Genomic DNA, 21,822 nt, shown 5'->3' with positions numbered 1-21,822 from the left:
TAAAGTTCAGCTCCCACAAGCAAGCTTATTTCTCCAAATTTTTTTAAGCTTGACCTTAATTATTATTTTAATGTTTGTGAATCTAATGGATAAGAAATTATAAACTCATTTTCTTTATATTTCTGTATCCATCACAGTGAGGTGGAACATATTTTCCTGTGATTGTATATCATCAGCATTTGTGTTTGTTCTGATAGTTACTTTCCCTGAATTGAGTCTCGTTGAAATTCTTGAATCTGAAAGATCATGTTTTTGATTCCCTCTGTAGATACTGTCATGTATTATTTCTTAAGAGTTGTCTTCTACTCCTTTATTTTCTTTCTTTGAAGGTCAGTTTAACCTGTGTTAAACCTTTTCATTTTCTCATTGATTTTTATATTCTATATAATTCCTTTACCACGAGTTACCTTTGTACAGCAATGCACAGATCAGTGCCATACTACCTAGAAGAATGTTTGACAGAAAAACAATTTGAACCAGGCCCGAGGGCCCTTTGGGGGCTTTAAGCCACCATCTGTTTTAAACCCTAGGCCAAACCTCGAGGGCCTCACTCCTGGGGGGAAGAACAGTATCTATCACACATCAAACCCAAGCTAGAAGGAAGCCCACGACCCCACAAACTTGTGACAACTTGTGCATGAGTACCGCCATGCCATACTCAGGAAGCAGGAAGCCACAGAGACTCTGGGTGGAGTCATCCCGGAAATAGCATGGCCTCCTTCTCCTCCCCCTTCCAGAGCTTTACCACCGCCTGCCTTAAACCTTAGGTCAAGCCTCCCCGATGGCCTCGCTCCTGGGGGGAAGAGCAGGCCTGCACGTCAAACACAAACCCGAAAAAAAGTACTCGACCCCAAAAAACTTGCCATTATTTGCGCATGCAAGTGGCCATGTTTAGGCTGTACAGAGGTAACTTGTGGTTGCTGTGACATTGATGTGCCAAATGTGATAATGGTTACCTACAGTGAACAGTGTTTGCTGGAGCTTCCTGATTAAAACTAGCCTGGAAGCAGGAGTGGCATCCCCTTCCAAATGGCTTGCCTCTGGAAACTCTATGAACAGTGCTCAGGCCTTTCTTTCATAGGGTCGCTATGAGTCGTCTATGACTTGACAGCACCTAACAACAACATAACAGCATAATTCTTTTAACTCTTTTTTAGTTTTCTGATTCTCTGAGTTTCATCTTCTATTTCTATAGGGACTTATCCCAAGGCTGTACGTTATTAACATTGATGTTTCTCTAATCTTTAGTCCCACCAAATCTCATGCTTCTAATTTTCAATTTCATCATGTCAATATATCTTAATAATATTGGACATTCATTTAAAAACAAGTGTACTATATTTTATTCAATATGTTTCATTTTAAATGTCATTGTCGATGAAGTAGAACCAACTCATAGCTAACCCTTCAGTGGGTTTTCAGAGGCTGTAAATTGCATTGGGGGAGATTGCCCATCTTTCTCGTGTGGAGCAGCGCATGGATTCTAGCCACCCACTGTTGGATTGGCAGAGCAACTAAAGGTGTTTATAACTAACAGGGGTTTTGGTAATTTCTTGCACTGGAAGCTTCTAAATGAATTTTTACATAAGGTTGCTGGAAAGTTTATCATCTTGTTGATAATGATTCTAGTTAACATATATCAGACCAGAAACAGGAATAATTCAGAGGCACAGAGATTAAATATCAGCATAACTGTGACCTTGCTAAGGTCACATAATTGGTTATTGATAGAACCAGGATGACTAAGCAGATCTGATGTACCATAATAAGCTCTTTCCCCACCAAATAGTATTTCCTCCTAATTTGTAAGAAGATGAGACAGTATAATTGAGACATTAGGTTCTGTTGCCCTCTATATTTGCTTCTTTTTTTATTATTTTATGCCACTAGATAAATGCCAGGTCCTGGGAAGAAAGAACCAAAATGTTTACTGCAGAAGCCAGTGTCACAGAGGAAGAAAATTCCAATGGTGGCAATTTACACTTGGCTGAAGTAAAAACTTCCAGGAAAGGTAAACTCATGCAAGACCCCGAATAATACTGGAATCTGTATCATCTCAATTTCCCTTTTATAAAATTCCTCTTGTTAAGAATTCTACAAAGAATTATTTTGGTTAATATGCAGCTTAGGTGAAGAGAGGATAAATCATTCAGCTACAAAGGAGTTGCATCTGAATTCAGTTAGAAAGTTGGTTCATGTGTGCATACTATTATCTTATTGTTATTATTTTATTTGAGAATATTTAGGAATATTTTAATCTTTAATTTTTAAAAATCCTTAAGAATAAATAATAATAAAAAGAGGTTAAAGTGTATTAAACAAAATAAAAAAATCAGCAGAGAATTATGAGAGGAATACAGACAAGAAAGGACACAAAAAAGAAAAAAATGTTATTCAAGAATTATGTAATATAGAATTAGTGGCAGCTAGGAGAAAAAGTATCACTTCCCAAACCCATGCCAATGACATGGAGAAGAGACTGGAAAAAGTCATGGAGAACACATTAGCAAGCCAGTCAATCAAATGATAATAAAGAGGGAGAAAACAAAGATTAGGCTAAAAGATATGAAAGCAAGTTGATTAAGAATTCACTGAGTCTACAGTTTTTAAGTGGGGAGTGATGCTTCAGTAGTAACATTCTCAGCTTCCACAGAGATCCACATGAGATTGTCAATGCACCTCATGTTCAGTCACCATCTATCAGTAAAGGCTGTGCATTGCTTTGATGCTTGACATGTTTTTTTTTTTAAGTTTCTAGACTAAAATAGACTAGGAAGAAAAGCTTCAGGGCCTACTTCTGAAAAAGAAATCAATAAAAATCCATATCCTAGTTGCTTGTTCAATCATAGTAGTCAGGAAACTGTCCCCAATAGCTTGATGACTATGACCGTACAATCTATCAGGTATTTCCAGTTATTCTCAGACTATTGTGTCTGGATTCAATCTCAAGGAAAGTCCTAGAGCTGTAGTGAGACACTAACCAATGCAGGAGTATCATCCACTTCCTAAACAACATGCCACTGGAAACCCTGTGAACACTGATAAATGATGATAGTTATAGAAAGGCTTCAGGCCTTTGTTCATAGGGTTGCTACGAGTCAATGGCAATCAACAGCAACAGATTATAATATCAAGATGTGGTTTGGATACTTCTATAATCAAACCATAACCAACCTTTTCCATTTCATCATTCCCCATCCCTTAAACATCCTAGTGTACCATGTTCCTTAGTTATAAATGGCACTTTGAATTGTCCCAGCTTCCAAAGAAGGAGTCTGGAAGTGATTTTTAATAACTTTTTACACTATTCATATACAATTAATCAGTGGATACTTCTTGCCAATTCTTTCTCTAAATCTGCTTATTTCAATTCTCAATTTTGCCAGATCATCCTAGGACCTGGCATAGGGAATTATTCCTTAATATGGTTCTAGTCAGCTCCACACATTTATAAAGTGCTCTTGAGCAAATTTCTGAGAATGCTACCTCAACCATCACCTCCTAGAACACAGGAATCCTCCAAGCACAAGAAAAATCTTCCCTGTATTTCTGATTCACAGCCAGATAGCAATTTTCTATACTTCAGGGCTTAGGAAAGGTGAGAGGAGAGCATTCAAATAATTGACTTTCTGTGCCCTTTCATTTTAGGATTCTGCTCTGTCCGTTATGGACTGGCCCTCATTTTGCAGCTCTGTAATTTTACAATTTACACACAGCAAATGACGATGAGCATTGCCATCCCAGCTATGGTGAACCACACAGCCCCCTCCAGCCATCACAATGACTCCATAGAAAGGCCCTCCCCTGACTTCCCGGACTACCAGAATGAAACCTCAAAGGAATTTAAAGCAGAGGTAAGTGTAGCAAGACTGGATTCTTTCTTTCTGTCAAATAATTAGGGAGATTGGGTGCCATAGTGCTAACCTAAAGGCCACACTTCCCTGGTGGTTCAAGGAAAGCACTGACTCTGTACAAGAAAGATGGACAATCTCTTCCCATGTGATTTGCAGTTGTTGAAACCCAGTGGGAAGTCAGTTATGACTCAAAAGGAGTGAATTAGGTTTTTAAAACACTATTTGTGATTAATTTAGATAGAAAATATTTATGGAACATTCCATATATGCCAAGAATAACAGAGTATCATACCATTTATCAAAAGAGAATCTATTACTGTTTTTGAAACATCTTATAATTTCATCTCTGCATGATAAAAATCTCTACAGCTTTTAGAGTGATGCCTACTTTCTGCCTCTTTATCCCACATCTTTATTACCTTACATATAAAACTGCCTACTTTATAGTATAGAAAAAGCCTTTCTGTACAGGCTCTTATACTTAAATTGGCTGGCTAATTGTGTCAATAGTAAACAGAGTGAATCAGGCACATATTAAGCTGTTTTTACAAAATTGGTTGATTGGAGGATTTTGAGAGAGATTAGAAGGAAACTCTCCATTATTTTTGCCCTTTAAGTTTTTACAAGAAAGACAGTCAACTCTAACCAAAGACAAATGACTGATGAGACCTTCTTTCTCTTTTAGGCCCCCGTATATGACTGGAATCCTGAAATTCAGGGAATCATCCTCAGCTCCCCCAACTATGCTTCTTTCTTTACTCCAATTTCTAGTGGCTATTTGGCTGGAGTATTTGGAGCAAAGCGTGTGGTTGGGGCTGGATTGTTCATTTCCTCAATCCTGAACCTTTTCGTTCCAATGGCAGCTGATACTGGAGTGACATTGCTCATTGTCATTCGGGTTGTCCAAGGCATAGCCCAGGTATTAAGATGTCTTCCAAGAATAAGTAGAATATAGGATCAAAAATGTATGCAGGCATGTGAGAATGAACCCTTCCCTTCCCTACCCCTTCCTCCCCAGGTTATGGTAACAACAGGTCAGTATTCAATTTGGACCAAATGGGCTCCTCCACTTGAAAGGAGTCATCTCATCAGCATTGCTGCATCAGGTAACTGATACCCTTATCTTCTCTTTATTTGCACTGTCCAAGAGCATTCTGCAATAGTACATCAAAAACTTTGCATCCCGCGTGCTCTGCTTCCACAGCTTTAAACCATTGTTCAATGTTGTGTCTCTTGACCATGATTGAGTGCTTCAAATTTACCAAATCTTTAAGTAATTTGCCCATATTATTTGATTTTGTTAAAGAACAATTTACTGACTAATCTGTATGTAATTTTTCTCATCTCACTATAAGGAAATTCAGACAGAAAGAAATCAAGAACTTGTTCAAGATTACAGAGTTATTGAATGAAGGAACAAGACTTAAACCTGCTAATCATAAACCTGATTAAAATCATACTTTAAATCACTATGCTTTGTGAAAAGATTCAGTTTCTTAGAATTGCAGAGTCCCAAACTTGTTCATTTCACCTACAATATACTTGCATCTTGTGTCAGGGGCACTTCTGGGATCTTTCATCATCTTCGCTATTGGTGGTCTCCTCTCTCAGACCATAGGATGGCCTTATATCTTCTACATCTTTGGTGAGTTTTTAATTTGTTTTTCAAATTTTAGGGTTTATTTGATAAAAGAGAATGAAGGATATGCTTGGTTTGGGTTTATTTTTTTAATGACAGTCATAGTTAATCAAATCCCAATACATATGGATGTTTACACAACCTAAATAAATGACATCCAGACACAATCACGTGGTGAGTCTTACTTGCTGGCAAAATGACATGTAACTTCAAACAGACCTCGAACATAGCTAGAATAAATTTTATTTTATTTTAAATTTAGTTTAACATTCTTTGATAAGTCAACATTAAATCCACAAAGAGCTAGAAAACAATGGAACTTGTCAATGATTTTATCTTACTTGGCTCCATAATCAACACCCTTGGTACTAGCGGATGAGGAGAACTGACCCTATGAGGGTCACAGAGTCACAGTGTAGAGCTCCCAAGGTTACAGAATCATACTGCCACATCTTTCTCTTTTGGATCAGTTAGTGGATGCAAATTGCTAAATTTCCAGTCAGCTATCTGCTTGAATTAGTGTGCCACCAAATTCCTTGATAGCAAAATTACATCTCTGTAGATGGGCAATCTCTTTGTTTGAAAGTTTCAACTTTGGAAACCCACTAGAGGGCGACAGTTTAAGAGTTGATTTCTGCTCAAGGCAACGAAAGCCATGTTATTTTGCTGTTAGGTGCTTGCCATTGGTTGGTTTTCATTCTAAGCAATCCCATAAATAATAACACACAATACTGCCTAGTCATATACCATTCTCACACTTTATTTGCTAGAGTTCAACCCATTGTTGCTGTCACTATGCCCGTTTCACTGAATGTCTTCCTTATTTTATCTGACTTTCTATTTTATCAAGCAGGATATTTTTTCTAGGGTCCTTTCTGACAACATAATCAAAGTACATAAGATGTCTTGCCATCTTTGCATTTAAGGTGCTTTCTAGTTATACCTCTTCCAAGATAAATTTGCTTGTTTTTCAGGAAGACTTTTTTGTAGTGAATATTCTTGCCTACACCATAATCTAATTTTTCTTTGGTCTTCCTTATTCACATACATATGAGATAACTGAAAATATAATTTGATCAAGTTGTTGTGTGCCATCAAGTCAAAACCAACTCATAGCTGATCTTCCTGAAGGTTTTCAGTGACATTAACTCGCAAGAGAGGAGATTGCCCATTCTTCTGTGGAACACCTGGTGTATTCTGACCATGTGCTTTCTTATTGGTCTTTATTTGGTCAGCAGAGATGAACTGCATTGCGAAAGTCAGCTGTCAGGGACCTCTCCAGAGTACTGAAGAGCAATGACTTCAGGCTGGAGACTAAGATGCTCCTGATCCAGGCTATAGTCTTTTTAAAAAAATTTTATTAAAATTTATTGTTAATTTCAGTAAAAATTTACAGAGACTTCACATTTCCATACATTCATTGTTGCACTTTTCTCCCCTACCAATCCTTCCCCCTAGTACACTACCCTCTTGGTAAAGTAAAAGAAAAATTCTTTCATTGTTTTACAAACCCTCCCCCAGGTTCACTCCACCATGTAGACTCCTGTCATGACAAAAATCACATATCCCTTTTAAACAGTTTTCTCCCTCATCTGTTTCAATGCAGTATATGTTATTGAACCCATCTTTCTCAATCTCTCCCCAACCCCAAGGTTAGTCCTGTTTTACAACAGTGGCACCATGCAGTATTTTCCTTTTGTGACTGAGATACTTTACTCAGCATTATGTCCTCCAGAGTCACCCATTTTTAATAATATTGCATGAGTTCCTTGTTTTTCAATGCAGCATAGTATTCCATTGTGTGAATATACCACAGCTTCTCTATCCATTTGTTCGTTGATGGGCATTTAGGTTGTTTCCAACTCCTTGCTATTGTGAACAAAGCCACAATAAACATGGGTGTGCATATATCTGCTTGGGTAGCAGATATGGTTTCTTTGGGGTTATATTCCCAGTAGTGGAATTGCTGGGTCAGATGGTATCTCTACTTGCAACTTTTTGAGAAATCACCATACAGCCTTCCACAGTGGTTGCACCATTTTACACTCCCATCAACAGTGAATAAGGGTTCCAGTTTCTCCACAACCTCACCAGCATTTATTGCTTGCTGTTCATTAAATTTTGCTATTCTGACTGGAGTGAGATGATATCTCATAGTTGTTTTAATTTGCATCTCCCTTAGAGGTAGGGATTTTGAACATTTCTTCAAGTGCTTGTTAGCCATCGGAATGTCTTCTTCGGTGAAGTGTCTGTTCATACCCTGTGCCCATTTTTCTGTTGGATTATTTACCTTTATCTCATTGTGGTGTAGGCTATAGTCTTCACAGTTGCATGCTATGCATCAGAGAGCTGGACAGTGATGAGGGACAATAGAAAGAGAATTGATGCCTTTTAGCTGTGGTGCTTGAAAAAGAGTGTTGATTATACCATGGACTGCTAGAAGAATAAACACGTTTCGGGTGAAACCAGGCTGCTTCTTGGAGGTAAGGATTCTGAAGCTTCATTTGACATACTGTGGGCATGTTGCAAGGAGGGACCAGTCCTTGGAGAGAGACATCATGTTTGGGACAGTAGAGAGATGGAGCAGGAGAGGAAGATCCTCAATGAGATGGATTGAGTCAGTGTTTGGGGCAATGGGAGTGGGTGTGTCAGAGACAGTGAGGTTGGTACAGGTTAAAACAGAGTTTAGGGCTGTTGTACATAGGGTCACTATGAGTTGCAAGCACATAACAACAACACAACACAACACAATACAACAGCTAATGTTAATCCTCATGGTGACAGCTTTGTTTGCTAACAATTTAAAGTAGTGTGAAAGGAGCAGTGGTAAAATGAGAGGGGCCCAGTCAGACTTCAACTCACAAATTTAAAGGGAAACTCTCCCCATCAGTAATATCTATCGCGGCAAACAGCTGCTTGTTCAGAAATGCAACCCCCACCCCACCTTCCACTCCATGCTCCTGCACCTATCTCTACCAATCATTGGATCCAAGTTCATTGTTGACTTACAGACTTTACTTGTAGTTAAGGGGCTTATTAAGGAAATAGAATGGAAAGTTGAGGAGTCAAAGGATTTTTGCTTTCTATGAATTGAAGTGTAATCCATACTGAAGGCTATATAGTCTTTCACCTTCACTAACAAGTCTATCAATTCCTTTTCTCTTTCAGCAATCAAGGTTGCCACCTGTATATCATATTTCTAATGAGTCATCCTCTAGTTCTGAGCTCACATTCTTCTTCATATAGGCCAATTTCCAAGATTATTTGCTCAGTGTATACCTTCCCTGTCTACACATTCTGCATGAGCACAACAAAACTCTCTGAAATTCTGATTCTTTACAGTATTTCCTATGTTGTTATGTGCTGTCAAGTTGAATATGACTCAGAAACCCGATGAACAATAGATTTTAATCTCATTCTAGCCTATGCCATCCTCATCATCTCTGACATGCTTGAGCCATTGCCGCAGTCACTGTGTCAATCAACCTAGTTAAGAGTCTTCCTCTCTTCTGCCAACTTTCAACCTTTGCAAGCATGATGTCCTTCTCCAAGGAATAGCCTCTCTCAGCAACATGTGCAAAGTATGTGAGGTGAAGTTTTGTCATAATTGTCTCCATGGGGCACTCTAGTTACACTTTTTCCAAGACATATTTATATGTTCTTTTGTCACTCCATGAGAGATTCAGTATTTTTCTTCTACTCCACAGCTTAAAGGCATGAATTATTCTATCATCATCATCATTCATTGTTCAGCTCTTCAATGCATAATGATGTAAAAGACAATTGTCTGAATCAGGTGTATCTTAGTCTTCAAACTGGTGTATCCTCATTAACTTGGAGAGATTACAGACTTTGCTAGTGCAATATGTTTCCAGATTTCCCGACTAATGGTACCAAGGTTGGTGATTGTGGATCTAAGTAAGGTGAAGTTGTTGATAGTTTCAATCTTTTTTTCCTCTATTATGATGTTATCTGTCTGACATTGGTGAGAATTTTTATTTTCTTGACACTGAGAGGCAATCCGTATTGAAGGCTGTAATCTTAAATCTTCTGCAGCAAGCACTTCAAGTTCTCACCTTCAGCCAACATAGTTTTGTCATCTACATAACATAAGTTGATAATAAGCCTTCCTTTGATCCTGCTGCCATATTCTTCTTCATAGAGACCAGCTTTTGAATCATTTGCTCAGCATTTGCTCATATTAAATAGGTATGGAGAGAGGATATAACCCCAATACACATCTTTCTTAATTTTAAACCATGTAGTGTTCTCTTGTTCTGTTCATACAAAGCCTCTTGGTCTAGGTGAAGTTTTAATAAGAGCACAATTAAGTGTTCTTGAAGTTCCAATCTTCTCACTGTTAGCCCTAATTTGTTATGATCCACACAATTAAATGCCTTTGCATGGCCAACAAACACAAATAGATATTCTTCTGTTATTCTCTGCTTTCAGCCAGGATCCATCCGATATCAGCAATGATATCTCTGGTGACACTGGATATATTTATGGCAATTGCTTTAAAATTATCCTTAAAGTGTATTTGTATGTGATATTAATAATTTCTGCATTTTCTTGGATCACTTTTTTTAAAAAATGGAAACAGATACCTATTTCTTCCAGTCAGGTGGTAAAATTTCTGTTTTTCAGATTTATTGGAAAAGATAATTGAGCATGTCCAGCGTTGAATCACTTTGTTAAATCATTTAAGTGATATTCTATCAATTTCTGGAGCTTTATTTTGAAGTAGCTTAATGATAACAAATTCTTTTTGGTAAAATGACTTTGTGTATTCCTTCTATATTTTTGTAGCTTCTTGAATCATTCAGTGCTTTACTCATAAAATCCTTCAGTATTGCAGCACAAAGCTTGATTGATTAGACTTTTTTTCTTCAATTAATTCTTGAGAACTTGTTAATCAATATTGTTTTCTAACTGCAGATGTTTGCACATTTCATTGGAATACTTTCTTTTTGTGTTGCCCTTTGAAATTTCCAGAGTCTCTACTGATATACATTTTGGTCCTTTTCCCCTTGTCTTTTAATGACCTTTTAATTTCATCAAATATGCTGTTCTTGATGTAGTTGTTATGTGCCATCGAGTCCCTTACAACTCATAGCAACCTTATATACAACAAACCTTTCATACAATCTTTTATACAATCCTTATATACAATCTGAATCCTTTTCTACCTTGAACCAATCTCACTGTCTCTGACACACTTGCCCCCATTACCATAGTCACTGAGTCAGTCCAGGGTCTTCCTTTCTTATGCTGTCTGTCTACCCTCCTAAGCATTATGTCCCTCTCCAAGGACTGGTCCCTCTTTGCAACATGCCCAAAGTATGTCAGATGGAGCTTCAAAAACCTCGCCTTCAAGAAACAGCCTGGTTTCACTCTCTCCAGGATGAACCTGTTTGTTCTCCTAGGAGCCCATGGTATATTCCTTTCCCTTCTCTCAGGGTGGGTTATAAGGGCAGCTATTTCTACCCTAGAAGACAAAGACTCAGGAAAATGCTCATTTTTTAGCAATTCACTTCTCAATTCTGGCTATCTATAATGTCCAAGAAGACCTGCATCTCCTCTTCAGAAGCTGCTAGATTGTAGGTAAGCTAGTTCTTCCCCAGAGGACAAATACTCAGGAAAACACCAATTTCTGGACAATACATATCTCAATTCTGGATGCCAGCTAATGCCCCTAGTCACACTGGGACTGCTTCCTAGGGGGATGTTCCCACTGGCTAGTCCAGACTAGATAAAGAGTAAGAGAAGTGCCGATTTCTCCACAAGTCAGTTCTCAAGTCTGGCTACTCAGTAATTTCCAAGCATATCTGCAGATCCTCTTCAGAAGCCACTGGGTTGAAGAGCAGCTAGGTCCACCTCAGATGACAAAGACTTAGGGTTAATATTGGTTTGGTTGGGTTTGGTTTCTTTTTTACAACCTACACTTTTTCTAGATTCATACTTAATATAGTCCACATTCTGAGTATCAATGAATTCTTGTAGGTGTTTCTTCCTATATTATAAAAATTTAGAAAATAACTTGAATTAGTGTACTAACCAGTGATATTTATGAATAAATAACTAATTCTTAGTTGCTTTGAGAAATGTAAGAAAAAGCAATGGGAATATTTAATGATGAAGGGAACTTTGTGAAAATCTGAATAGAAAGAGGTGTTTTGCCTTGTCCTTAATCAGATGGGACATGGAACATGGGACGTGGAACAAAAATTGATAGCATTTTGTTATAGTATTAATAATAAAGCATCTCAAAACTTCCCAAACGGCGTAATATAAAGAATTGTCACTTGTTCTCCCAGTTCTGTGGCATTTCTAGGCAGGTCTGAAATGTTTAATCCCACTTGCAGAGTTTAAATTCCTCTTTCTAGTCATAGTTTCACAAAATTCTGTTCATCACTGAATATTCTTCCCATGACAATAGTTAAGGCCCCAAAAGACAAACAGTAACACATAATTGGCACAGAAAGATTGCCTATCTTTCTGTAATTGAGCAGCTTGTGAATATAAACAGATGCCTTTCAGTTGACATCACAGCTCCTTATCACTAGACTACCAGAGCTCCCTCTACCCAGTGCAAGTGTGTTTTGTCATGTTGCCTATGACTCATAGTAACCATATGTACAACAACTCTGAACCCTCCTCTATCCTGAGCCAGTCTCACTGACACTGACATACCTAATCCCATAGCCCCAGATATCGTGTCAGTCCATCCCATCTGTGGTCTTCCTCTCCTGCACTGTCCCTCCACCTTTCTGAACATGAGGCCCTTTTCTAAGGACCTGTCTCTTCTGACCATGTCACCAAAGTATGTGAAACAGAACTTCAAAATCTTTGCCCCCAAAGACAAACTTGGTTTTACCCTCTCCAAGACAGACTTTTTGTTCTCCTGGCAGTCCATGGCATGTTCAAGACTCTTCGGCAGCACCACAACTCAAAGGCATTAATTTTTCTTCTGTCATCCTTGGTTATTGTCCAGCTCTCTGATGCATAGCATGTAATTGCAAAGACCAGGGCCTCAATCAGGCACACCTTAGTCTCTAGACTGTTATCATTGCTCTTTAGCACTCTGGAGAGGTCCCTGACAGCAGACTTCCCCAATGCAATTTGTCTTTTGATTTCCTGACTACTGGTGCCAAGAAAACACAGATAAAACAACAGATTATGGAGCCGAGCAAGCTGAAAAAGTTAACAAAACTCAATCTCTTCTCCATCTATCATGAAGCTGCCAGCCCAGAACTATGCCAAGACGCAAATACAGGGAGTAAGAGAATTATTACAAATAATTCTGACAGTCACAAATGTCCTTTCAGTGCAGAGAAAAATGATATAAAAACTCCAAAGCAGTGCTCAATGAATCCTTGATTTCTAGGTGGAATTGGCTGTGTAAGTAGTCTTCTCTGGTTTCCTCTTGTTTATGATGACCCCGTGAATCATCCCTTTATCAGCACTGGTGAGAAGGAATACATCCTGTGTTCACTGGCCCAGCAGGTACATTGAGGGTTACCCACCCTTATCTTCGTGATTTCTCACTATGTCTGTCTGGATGTCTTTGATGTGAAAAATGCAGTGGAAAGAATTGTGTTTGATGGAGTGGATATTGATGTGTGTTTTCTTCCAGGATTCTTCTCCAGGGTGGTCTCTTCCCATTAAGGCTATGATCAAATGTCTACCACTTTGGGCCATTTTAGTCTTTTATTTCTGTCATTACTGGCCTTTTTATGTCATGATGTCATATACACCAACATACATCAATTCTGTACTTGAAGCTAACCTCAGAGATGTAAGTACGGAAATGGATCCTTGTAGTCTTCTACTTGAATGGTTAATTTTATATTGCTTTTTCTTTCTTAGATCACAAAATCAAAAGATTTATTTCAGTTACTCTCAAGTAGGCAATGCAATGGTTTAACTTTAATTGAGGTTGATTTCAATGCCTTGATGATTATTGAAACAGGTTGATATGCTTATCAATCCTCTTGATATTGATGGAGTGTCATATTTTTAGAAGCCCTTTGTAAATATTTTGTATTCAGTCTTTCAATATTTGCTAAACAGGGCACTGTGTGAGTAGCATAAGCAGTTAAGTGTTTAATAAAACAATGTTTTAGAGCTGACTGTGACAGGGAATTTTAAACAAGATATACTCATCTTTGGTGGCTTAGTGGCAAGAAGTTGCGCTGCAATTCTGAAGGCATGTAGTTTGAGGTCACCAGCTGCTCTTTGGGAGAAAGATGGGCAATCTGTTCCTGTGCGATTAACTGAAAACCTGCCAAAGGGTCAGCTGTGGGTCAATTCTGACTCTACATAGTACACAACAACAAAAAAATACTGAAAATAAGACTTCATAAACAGAACATAAACTCTCACTTAAGAATTATGCTTAAATTGGTAGATAATTTTAAATAATAGTGTATTTATGTGTAATGCATATGTATAAAGAAAAATTGTGTACATATATACAGCTTTCCTAAATCTTACAAAATGAATGTACTCTGATTTAATTGGTAGTTTGGAATTGACTAAGCTCTAACTCATAGTATAGAAGACTTACGTATAGAAGAATGAAACATTGGGCAATCCTATGCTATCTTCCAAGTGTTTACGGTTATATTGGGATTCCTTGGGCTATCAGTGAAAAATCACAAGATTATTAAATTACTATCACATTTTTATCCTTCGTGTTCCAAAAGCAGTTTACTTTAGTTAAATGGAGCTTCTCAAAGGAAAGGTGCTAAGTGGTCTACAAGAAGCTGACCTCTTAGTGGTCAGAGTTCAAAAACAGGCTGACTCAAAATGCAAGCAGGCTATAGATTATGAGGTCAGAAGTCCAACAAAGGAGGGCTGAAGAAGAGGAAGAAGGGCTGAAACAAGCAATGAAACCTGAAACCTCAAGCAAGAGAATTGGAGTACAAGAGGTCCAGAGATGGCAGAAGTTAGATGAGAGAAAAAGCTCTCACAAGGCTGACTGTTGGAAATGATTTATCTTTGGTATGAAGCCTGGAGGGAGCTTTTTGGCTTAGTGGTAAGGAACTGCGCTGCCAACTCAAAGGTGCTATTATTGTTATGTGTCATCAAGTTGACTCATAGTGACTCTATAAAAAATGGCTCTGGATTTTGCCCTATCTTGAGCCAAACTCACTATTTCTGACATACCTGACCCCATTGCCACAATCACTGTGTCAATCCATCTCTTTAAGGTTTTTGTTCTTCATTGGCTGTCTATGCTTCCAAGCATGTTATCCTTCTCCAAGGACTGATCCCTCATGCTACCATGTCCAAAGTATGTGAGCTGAAGCTTCTAAATTCTTGCCTCTAGAGAACTAACTGGTTTTGCCCTCTCCAGAACAGACCTGTTTGTTCTATTTATGGACAATCCATGATTCAATACTCTTCTCTAACATCACAACTCAAAGGCATCTTTGTCATCCTTATTCGTTGTTCAGCTCTCAGATGCATAGCAAGCAAGTAAGAAGACCATGGCCTGTATCAGGCACCTCTTAGTCTCTAGACTGACATTGTTGTCTTTTAGCACTCTGGAGAGGTCCTTGACAAAAGATTTTTCAATGCAACTCATCTTTTGATTTTCTGACTTCTGGTGCTAACAGTGTTGACTGTGGATCTGAACAAGATGAAATAGTTAATAGCCTCAATATTTCCGCCATCCGTCATGATATTGGTGGCCAGTGGTAAGAAGCTGCAATGTAATCATAAAGGCACATGATTCAGCTGTCTTGATGGAGAAGGATGGGTAATATCCTCCCATGCAATTTACTAATTTACTGCTGCTGAAAACCTGTTGGGAGGTCAGCTATGAGTTGGTTCTGATTATATGGCACTTAACAACCCAAATAACAACCCCAAAATACTCAGCTTATACTCACCAGCTGCTCCTCTGGAGAAAGATGGGTAATCTTCTCCTATGCAATTTACTGCCTCTGAAAACCTGCTGGAGGGTCAGCAATGAGTCAGTTCCGACTTGATGGCACAGAATAACAACAACATGAGGTTTGAAATATCTATGCTGAAGAACAAGACATAGAATGAGACTGGTGAATGAATGGAAAAACAAACTCAAAGCAGATGATACAGTGAAACCCTTCCTATTAGTTTAAATTCTACTCAACAGAAGATGAATTTTCCTTGAGACTAAGATAAACAACTTGTATCTTCTTCAATGGAATTTTCCTTTAGAGAGTGAGTTGCTAATCAATTAACAGAGCCCTCCATTTCAAAAACGATATAAAAAAAGTATGTTGTTGTTGTTGAATAGGTCAGTTTGAATCTGAACTGACTCATAGCTGACCCTCCAGTTGGTTTTTCAGAGGCAGTTAATTACACACAAGAAGATTGCCTGTCCTTCTCCTGCGAAGCAGCTGGTGCATTCTAACCACATGCTTTCAGGATTGTAGTGCAATTTCTTACCACTCTGTTTTCATTCTGTCCTAATTTCCATGTCCAGTTCATTTACAATTATTTTCTACTAATTTCTTTAGATTCTTACATTGAAATATTAGCATACATGAATGCACACTTTTCTTTTTCAGTAGATTTTACATAAAACTGTATTCTGTTTTATCTTAGATATTAGTTTTTCTTCCTACTTTAAGATACCTTGAATAACTTTAATACCAGTGCTTGAGCATATTTGTGTTCTTTTTATTATTACAGGCACTTTTCTTGCCAGAAAAATCTTGTTTGTCATTATGCCATTGTGAAACTCTGGAAATTTCTATAAATTTCCCAATAGAAAATTGATGTGTTGATGTTTATATGAGTAGAAATTGTTATTTTTACATAGATTGATTTTGTGAAATTGTTGTGGAAAGTCCTGTAAAATTCCACATAGCGAATTGATGAGTCTGCTGTGTATGAGTGCACATTTGTGTTTTTATAAAAAATGGTCATATTGCTCTGTGCCTCTACTTACCCATACAGAAACACTGTAAAGGGATCCTTACATACAGAAATACTGTGAACATGTGGTTTTACAGAACATAATTTATTGTTTCACAGTTGTGGAGACTGGAAATCTAAATCAAGGCAATGGGTCCAGGGGCGGTTCTTTTACTTTCTTCTATAGCCCTGTATTCTATTCTTTCATTGCTTGGAGTTAATTCTGCTGCATGTCCTCAGCTTCCCTTCCTGTGTTTTTCTCATGTTTGTGCTTCCATTTTCTAAAACATCACTCAAAAGGTACTAGATGTAGGGCCTATCATTAACAAAAGTGAAACATTTCCAAACAGGCTTTTATTTATAGGAGTTAGAACTTCCACGTACCTTTTTGCAGGTTGTTGTTGTTATGTGCCGTCGAGTCGTTTGAGACTCATAGCGACCCTATGCACAACAGCCCTAAACCCTGCTCTATCCTGCGCCAACTGCACTGCCTCTGACACACCCATCCCGATTACCCCAGTCACCGAATCAATCCATCTCATAGAGGGTCTTCCCCTCCTGCGCTGTCCCTCCACCCTCCCAAGCGTGATGTCCCTCTCCAAGGACCCATCCCTCCTGGCAACATGTCCAAAGTATGTCAGATGAAGCCCCAGAATCCTTGCCTCCAAGGAGTAGCTTGGTTTAATCCTCTCCAAGATGAATCTGCTTGTTTTCCTGGCAGTCCATGGTACATTCAGTACTCTTCTCCAGCACCACAGCTCAAAGGCATCAACTCTCCTTCTGTCCTCTCTAGTCATTGTCCAACTCTCTGAGGCATAACAAGCGATTGCAAAGACCATGGCCTGTATCAAGCGCACCTTAGTCTCCAGAGAGACACTGTTGCTCTTGAGTACTTTAGAGAGGTCCCTAACAGCAGACTTTCCCATCGTGATAAGGTTTTTGATTTCCTAACTGCTGGTGCCAAGAGTGTTGACTGTGGAGCCGAGCAAACTGAAGCTGTGAACAATCTCAATCTCTTCGCCCTCCATCCTGATGCTACCGATTGGTCCAGTGGTGAGAATCTTTGTCTTCTTGACATTGAGCCTTAGTCCATACTGAAGGCTGTAGTCCTTGACCCTTTGCAGCAAGTGCATGAGGTCCTTCTCAGTTTCAGCAAGCAGGGTTGTGTCATCTGCATAATGCAGATTGTTAATAGATCTTCCACCAATCCTGATGCCACAATTCTCCTCATAGAGCCCAGCCTCTCGAATAATCTGCTCTGCATACATGTTGCAAAGGTATGGAGACAGGATGCATCCCTGGCGTACACCCTTCCCAATTTTGAACCATGCAGTGTTACCTTGCTCGGTTTCCAAAAGCCTCAAGAACTATTGGGAGGATCCATTGCCTTTGCGTAACACCACAAAATATGTAAAAATTTGGAATTTTGCAATCTGTTCCATGAAAATGTTATCTCAATATAGTTTAATTTAGCATTTTAGTTCTGTAAATATATTAAGGAAATGTCATCATTTATCAACTTTTTTTTGGTCTAGAATTTGTCTGATCATCTTTGTATCTATGTTTAGGTGAAATCTATACATAAAAAAAGTACACTTGTCACTTTCTGCAAGTGGAGTTTTATGCATATATTCCTCCAGGAACTAAAAATATGTGGACTCAAAAAAATATGTGGACTCAATACAATAACAGTGCATTTGCATGAAAAAAAATGATGATATAGAGAAAGGTCATTGATGTGACAAATAGGTCCAGACATCATTCTGGGTCATGGAAAGTAGGAATGAAGGCCTGTATCTCACTTCATCTCTGGTTTTCAGAGTGGGATCCTATCTGCCCTGCCATTTATATCTGGTTTCATCTGCATTATTCTTGGAGGTCTACTGGCAGATTTTCTCCTTTCCAGAAACATTTTCAAACTCATCACCATAAGAAAACTCTTCACTGCCATAGGTAAGGAGAGAGTTAGGCACAGTGATGTACATAGAAAACTTAGAGAAGCCACCTCTTCACTCTGTGTCTCTTTCCTCTAGGCGTTCTCTTCCCATGCCTGCTCATGGTGTGTCTGTATTGGGTCAGATCCAGTGCCAGCACCACTGTGGCCTTTTTAGTGCTCTCTCCAGGCCTCAGCAGCCTCTGTGACTCAGGAGCCCTTGTGAACATCTTGGATATTGCTCCTCGGTAGGGATCCCTTTATCTCATCCTCACAGACACTCATTCAAGTTCAGGCTGTCCTACACTTGCTGTGAAACACAGCTAAATTTTGACAAGAGAAACATCCATCTCTCTGTTAAGAATGTAGCAGTTACACAAAGATAGGTAAATGAAGGGACACAGGAGACTCCACAATGTTTCCCTTATAGTTTTAACTCAATAATGAATATGGTACAAACTGGAGAAGAAAGTATAGACAATTATCAGAAATGATCAAATTTGTATGTGTGGTTCCAAAACTCATTTACAGACACATAGAACATATTTCATCTTCAGATAGAGAATTGCTGAGATAGCTGGGAGCAATCTTTGTCTCAGGGCAGCTATTGTTTTACCAATGGGGCCTTTTGTACCCCAAACAAGGCTTCAAGATTAGGCTTAGTAATAGAAACCAAGAGAATATACAAACTAGGTACAAATCATTGGTCTGCACATTTCCTATTAACAATGTTCATAAGACCTCAGTATAAACTTAGAAGTCTTAGATCTATCCCAGGATTGCATTCAAAATTACTCAGTTCATTTCAGGAGCCCTGGTGTATCAGTAGTTAAGCGCTCCATTGTTAACCAAAATATTGGTGTTTTCAACTGGTGTGTCAAATGCCATAATGGTTACCAGTGGTGGACAGTGCTTAGTGGAGCTCCCAGACTAAGACAGTTTTGGAAGCAGGAGTGACTTCCACCTCCTAAACAACATGCCTTTGGAAACTCTATGAATTTAAAGAAAGGATGATAGTTATAAAACAGGGTCCAGGTCTTTTGTTCCTAGAGTAGCTATGAGTCATGCCCAACTTGATAGCAATCAATAATAACAACAACAATATGCTTTATGGGAGAAAGATGGGACCATAAAGATTCTGCACTCCATTGTTGTCAAGTTGGTTTCCTCCATTAAGTTTCCAAGGCTGCAAATCTTTATGAAAAGAAAGTGTCCCTCTTTCCCCTGTGTAGCAGCTGGTGGATTTGAACTATGGATCTTTAGGTTAGCATTCCTATATGTTACACACTATAACAACAACTTTTCTTTCCACAAAAATTACAGCATGAGGCTGTTGTTCTTTGTCCTGTAGGGTCATTAGGAATCAGAATCAACTGGACAGTAATGGGTTAGTTCATTTCATTCTGGTTTTTTCCCCCAGAGTCATCAAAAGTCCAGGCATTCTTAGACCACCTGAAATGAACTCTTTGCTCACAGAGGAACATTTTCTAATTATATTTCTCACAGATATGCAGGCTTTCTCAAGGGACTATCACAAGTCTTTGCACACATAGCTGGAGCCATCTCTCCCACTGTTGCTGGAGTTTTCCTCAGTCAGGTGAGGTCATAAGTGATGATGAATATATTTATAAAGAAAATGAAAACATATACCCAAGACCTGTAGAGGTCATGAGAAATTATATTAAGGGTGCTTTTATTATCTCATCGATATAACTATATTTGAAACTAAAGTGTTCCAAGAACCCCAAATGCTCTCAATCTCATCCTAGGCTATGGTCTTGGAGGGAAATTTGCATATTATCTGGTTGTAGAGAAAGAGTGCTATAAATTTATATTTTCTGAGTTCTTATAAGAACTAAGAGATTTCCTGACATGTGAGACCATTAGTACTACGACCTTGAAAATTCAAGGCATAACAGGACAATTTGGTCACCTATGTATGTTTCCAACTAATGTTGACAGAATGAATGAATGAGATAGTGACAATGAAGCAATAACCTGCACCTCAGGGTTAAGTCCATGAGTAGCTAACACAGAAAACCCTTTTATTAACATGGCTTGCTTGTCTTTTTACATTTGTAGAGAATTCCATGATAGAAGCTGCCTTTAAGCTAAACTAAACAAACCTATTATATTTGAGCAATTTCAACTCTTTCTGATCCCTGTGTGACAAAATAAAATGGTTCCACAGAATTTTTTGGGGATGAGTTTTTGGAAATAGATCACCAGGTTTTTATTCCAGGTGCATTTGAATTAACTCATACTGGCAACTTTTTGGTTACCAGTCAAGAATATTAACAGTTTGCACCACAAAGGTATTTTAAAATTGTACTTAGAATTGCATACTAAACAAATTCACCTGCTAGCTTGAACCTTTTCTAAAGAATTTCATCCAGATTTTACATGAAGAAAGAGGCTTATGGTATTCCTATGAACATCCTCTTTAAGGTTTTTCCCTGTATATTGTTACTTCTGAGTTGGTAAATTAATGAAGAATAAGAAAGAAAGAGCCATCTTTATGAAGTCAGGTCCTTTCTTGCCCCCCCCCCCTGCCCCGAAACTTCAAATCTATTCTAGCCACTAATATACTGTTAGGAAAGAGTTTCTTAAAATAGAAATTCTGAAATTAACTTTATTTTTCTCAGAATTCATTCAGTCAACTTCTAGTCACTCATTTAATAAATATGTATTAAATTTTAGTATGGACCAAGTACATTCTAGCTAAGGAAATAAAATAAAAGTTCTTGCCCAGATATGATCTATATTCTAGGAAAGAAATCGACAGAAAACAAAGCAACTAGTACATTATGGTGCATTTGGGTAGTGATAATCTCCAAGAGAAGAATAGAATCTAGAAGAAGAACACATTAGAAGCAAATTAAGTAGAGTGGTCAAAGAACACTTACTGAAAAGGTAACATTTACACAAGGACATGAAGGAAGTGAAATATTGGAGGTAATGGAGGTCTACATGAAGAGTGTTTTAGAAGAGGAAATATGTATCCTGGGTAATGATCTTAAGATAGACATGTGCCTGGCTTATCTAAGAACAAATTGGAAGCCCATAAAGGCAAAAGCAGCATAGGAGTGGGGAGGTCTTTAGGAGCCATGCTGATCAAGATAGTTGATTTCTACTAACTTGTAATTTCTTGCTTTCAGTATAAAGAGTTGGGTTGGAGAAATACCTTCTTGCTTTCAGCTGCTGTTAACATGTTGGGCCTGGTCTTCTACCTCATCTTCGGCAAAGCAGATGTTCAGAACTGGGCTAAGGAACAGACATTCAATAACTTCTGAGTTGATGGACTGTTACATCAAGTACACAGGATAAGATGTTCCTTATTTCCCCTCATGGATTCCTACTTGTACCTATTTGAGTTATCAGACATTCATTAGTAACTAACTTTGTATTTGGTGTTTTCTCAAGAGTCCCTGGCTAGTGTAATACAAAAGAATCTGCTTGGAGATTTTTACCAGGATACAAAAGAC

At 38.3% G+C, this 21,822-nt stretch overlaps 1 protein-coding gene across 1 annotated transcript; it reads left to right on the top strand.

Moving 5' to 3' along the window:
- The first annotated feature begins 1,968 nt into the window (after positions 1 to 1,968).
- Positions 1,969 to 21,630, top strand: LOC102847871 (putative small intestine sodium-dependent phosphate transport protein-like). Its single transcript, XM_006888680.1, has 11 exons — positions 1,969 to 2,011; positions 3,649 to 3,854; positions 4,540 to 4,773; positions 4,873 to 4,960; positions 5,413 to 5,499; positions 12,881 to 12,999; positions 13,130 to 13,291; positions 18,225 to 18,357; positions 18,438 to 18,585; positions 19,844 to 19,934; positions 21,496 to 21,630. Exons 2-11 carry the CDS (start codon positions 3,720 to 3,722, stop codon positions 21,628 to 21,630), a joined length of 1,332 nt encoding a protein of 443 aa, XP_006888742.1. The 5' UTR covers positions 1,969 to 2,011; positions 3,649 to 3,719.
- The last annotated feature ends 192 nt before the right edge of the window (positions 21,631 to 21,822 follow it).

Source organism: Elephantulus edwardii, unplaced genomic scaffold (genome assembly GCF_000299155.1).
Source record: "Elephantulus edwardii isolate Elephantulus edwardi_28Jun2011 unplaced genomic scaffold, EleEdw1.0 scaffold00070, whole genome shotgun sequence".
Taxonomy (NCBI): Eukaryota; Metazoa; Chordata; class Mammalia; order Macroscelidea; family Macroscelididae; genus Elephantulus; species Elephantulus edwardii.
Note: the sequence above shows the minus strand (reverse complement) of the source record. Positions and strands in the feature narration are given on the sequence as shown.

Excerpts from the sequence above, each read along its gene's own strand:
- LOC102847871 (XM_006888680.1), top strand. The coding sequence starts at position 3,720 with ATGACGATGAGCATTGCCATCCCAGCTATGGTGAACCACACAGCCCCC. Across the intron at positions 18,358-18,437 it reads AAAACTCTTCACTGCCATAG|GCGTTCTCTTCCCATGCCTG; the intron begins GTAAGGAGAGAG and ends TCTTTCCTCTAG. Across the intron at positions 18,586-19,843 it reads ATCTTGGATATTGCTCCTCG|ATATGCAGGCTTTCTCAAGG; the intron begins GTAGGGATCCCT and ends TATTTCTCACAG.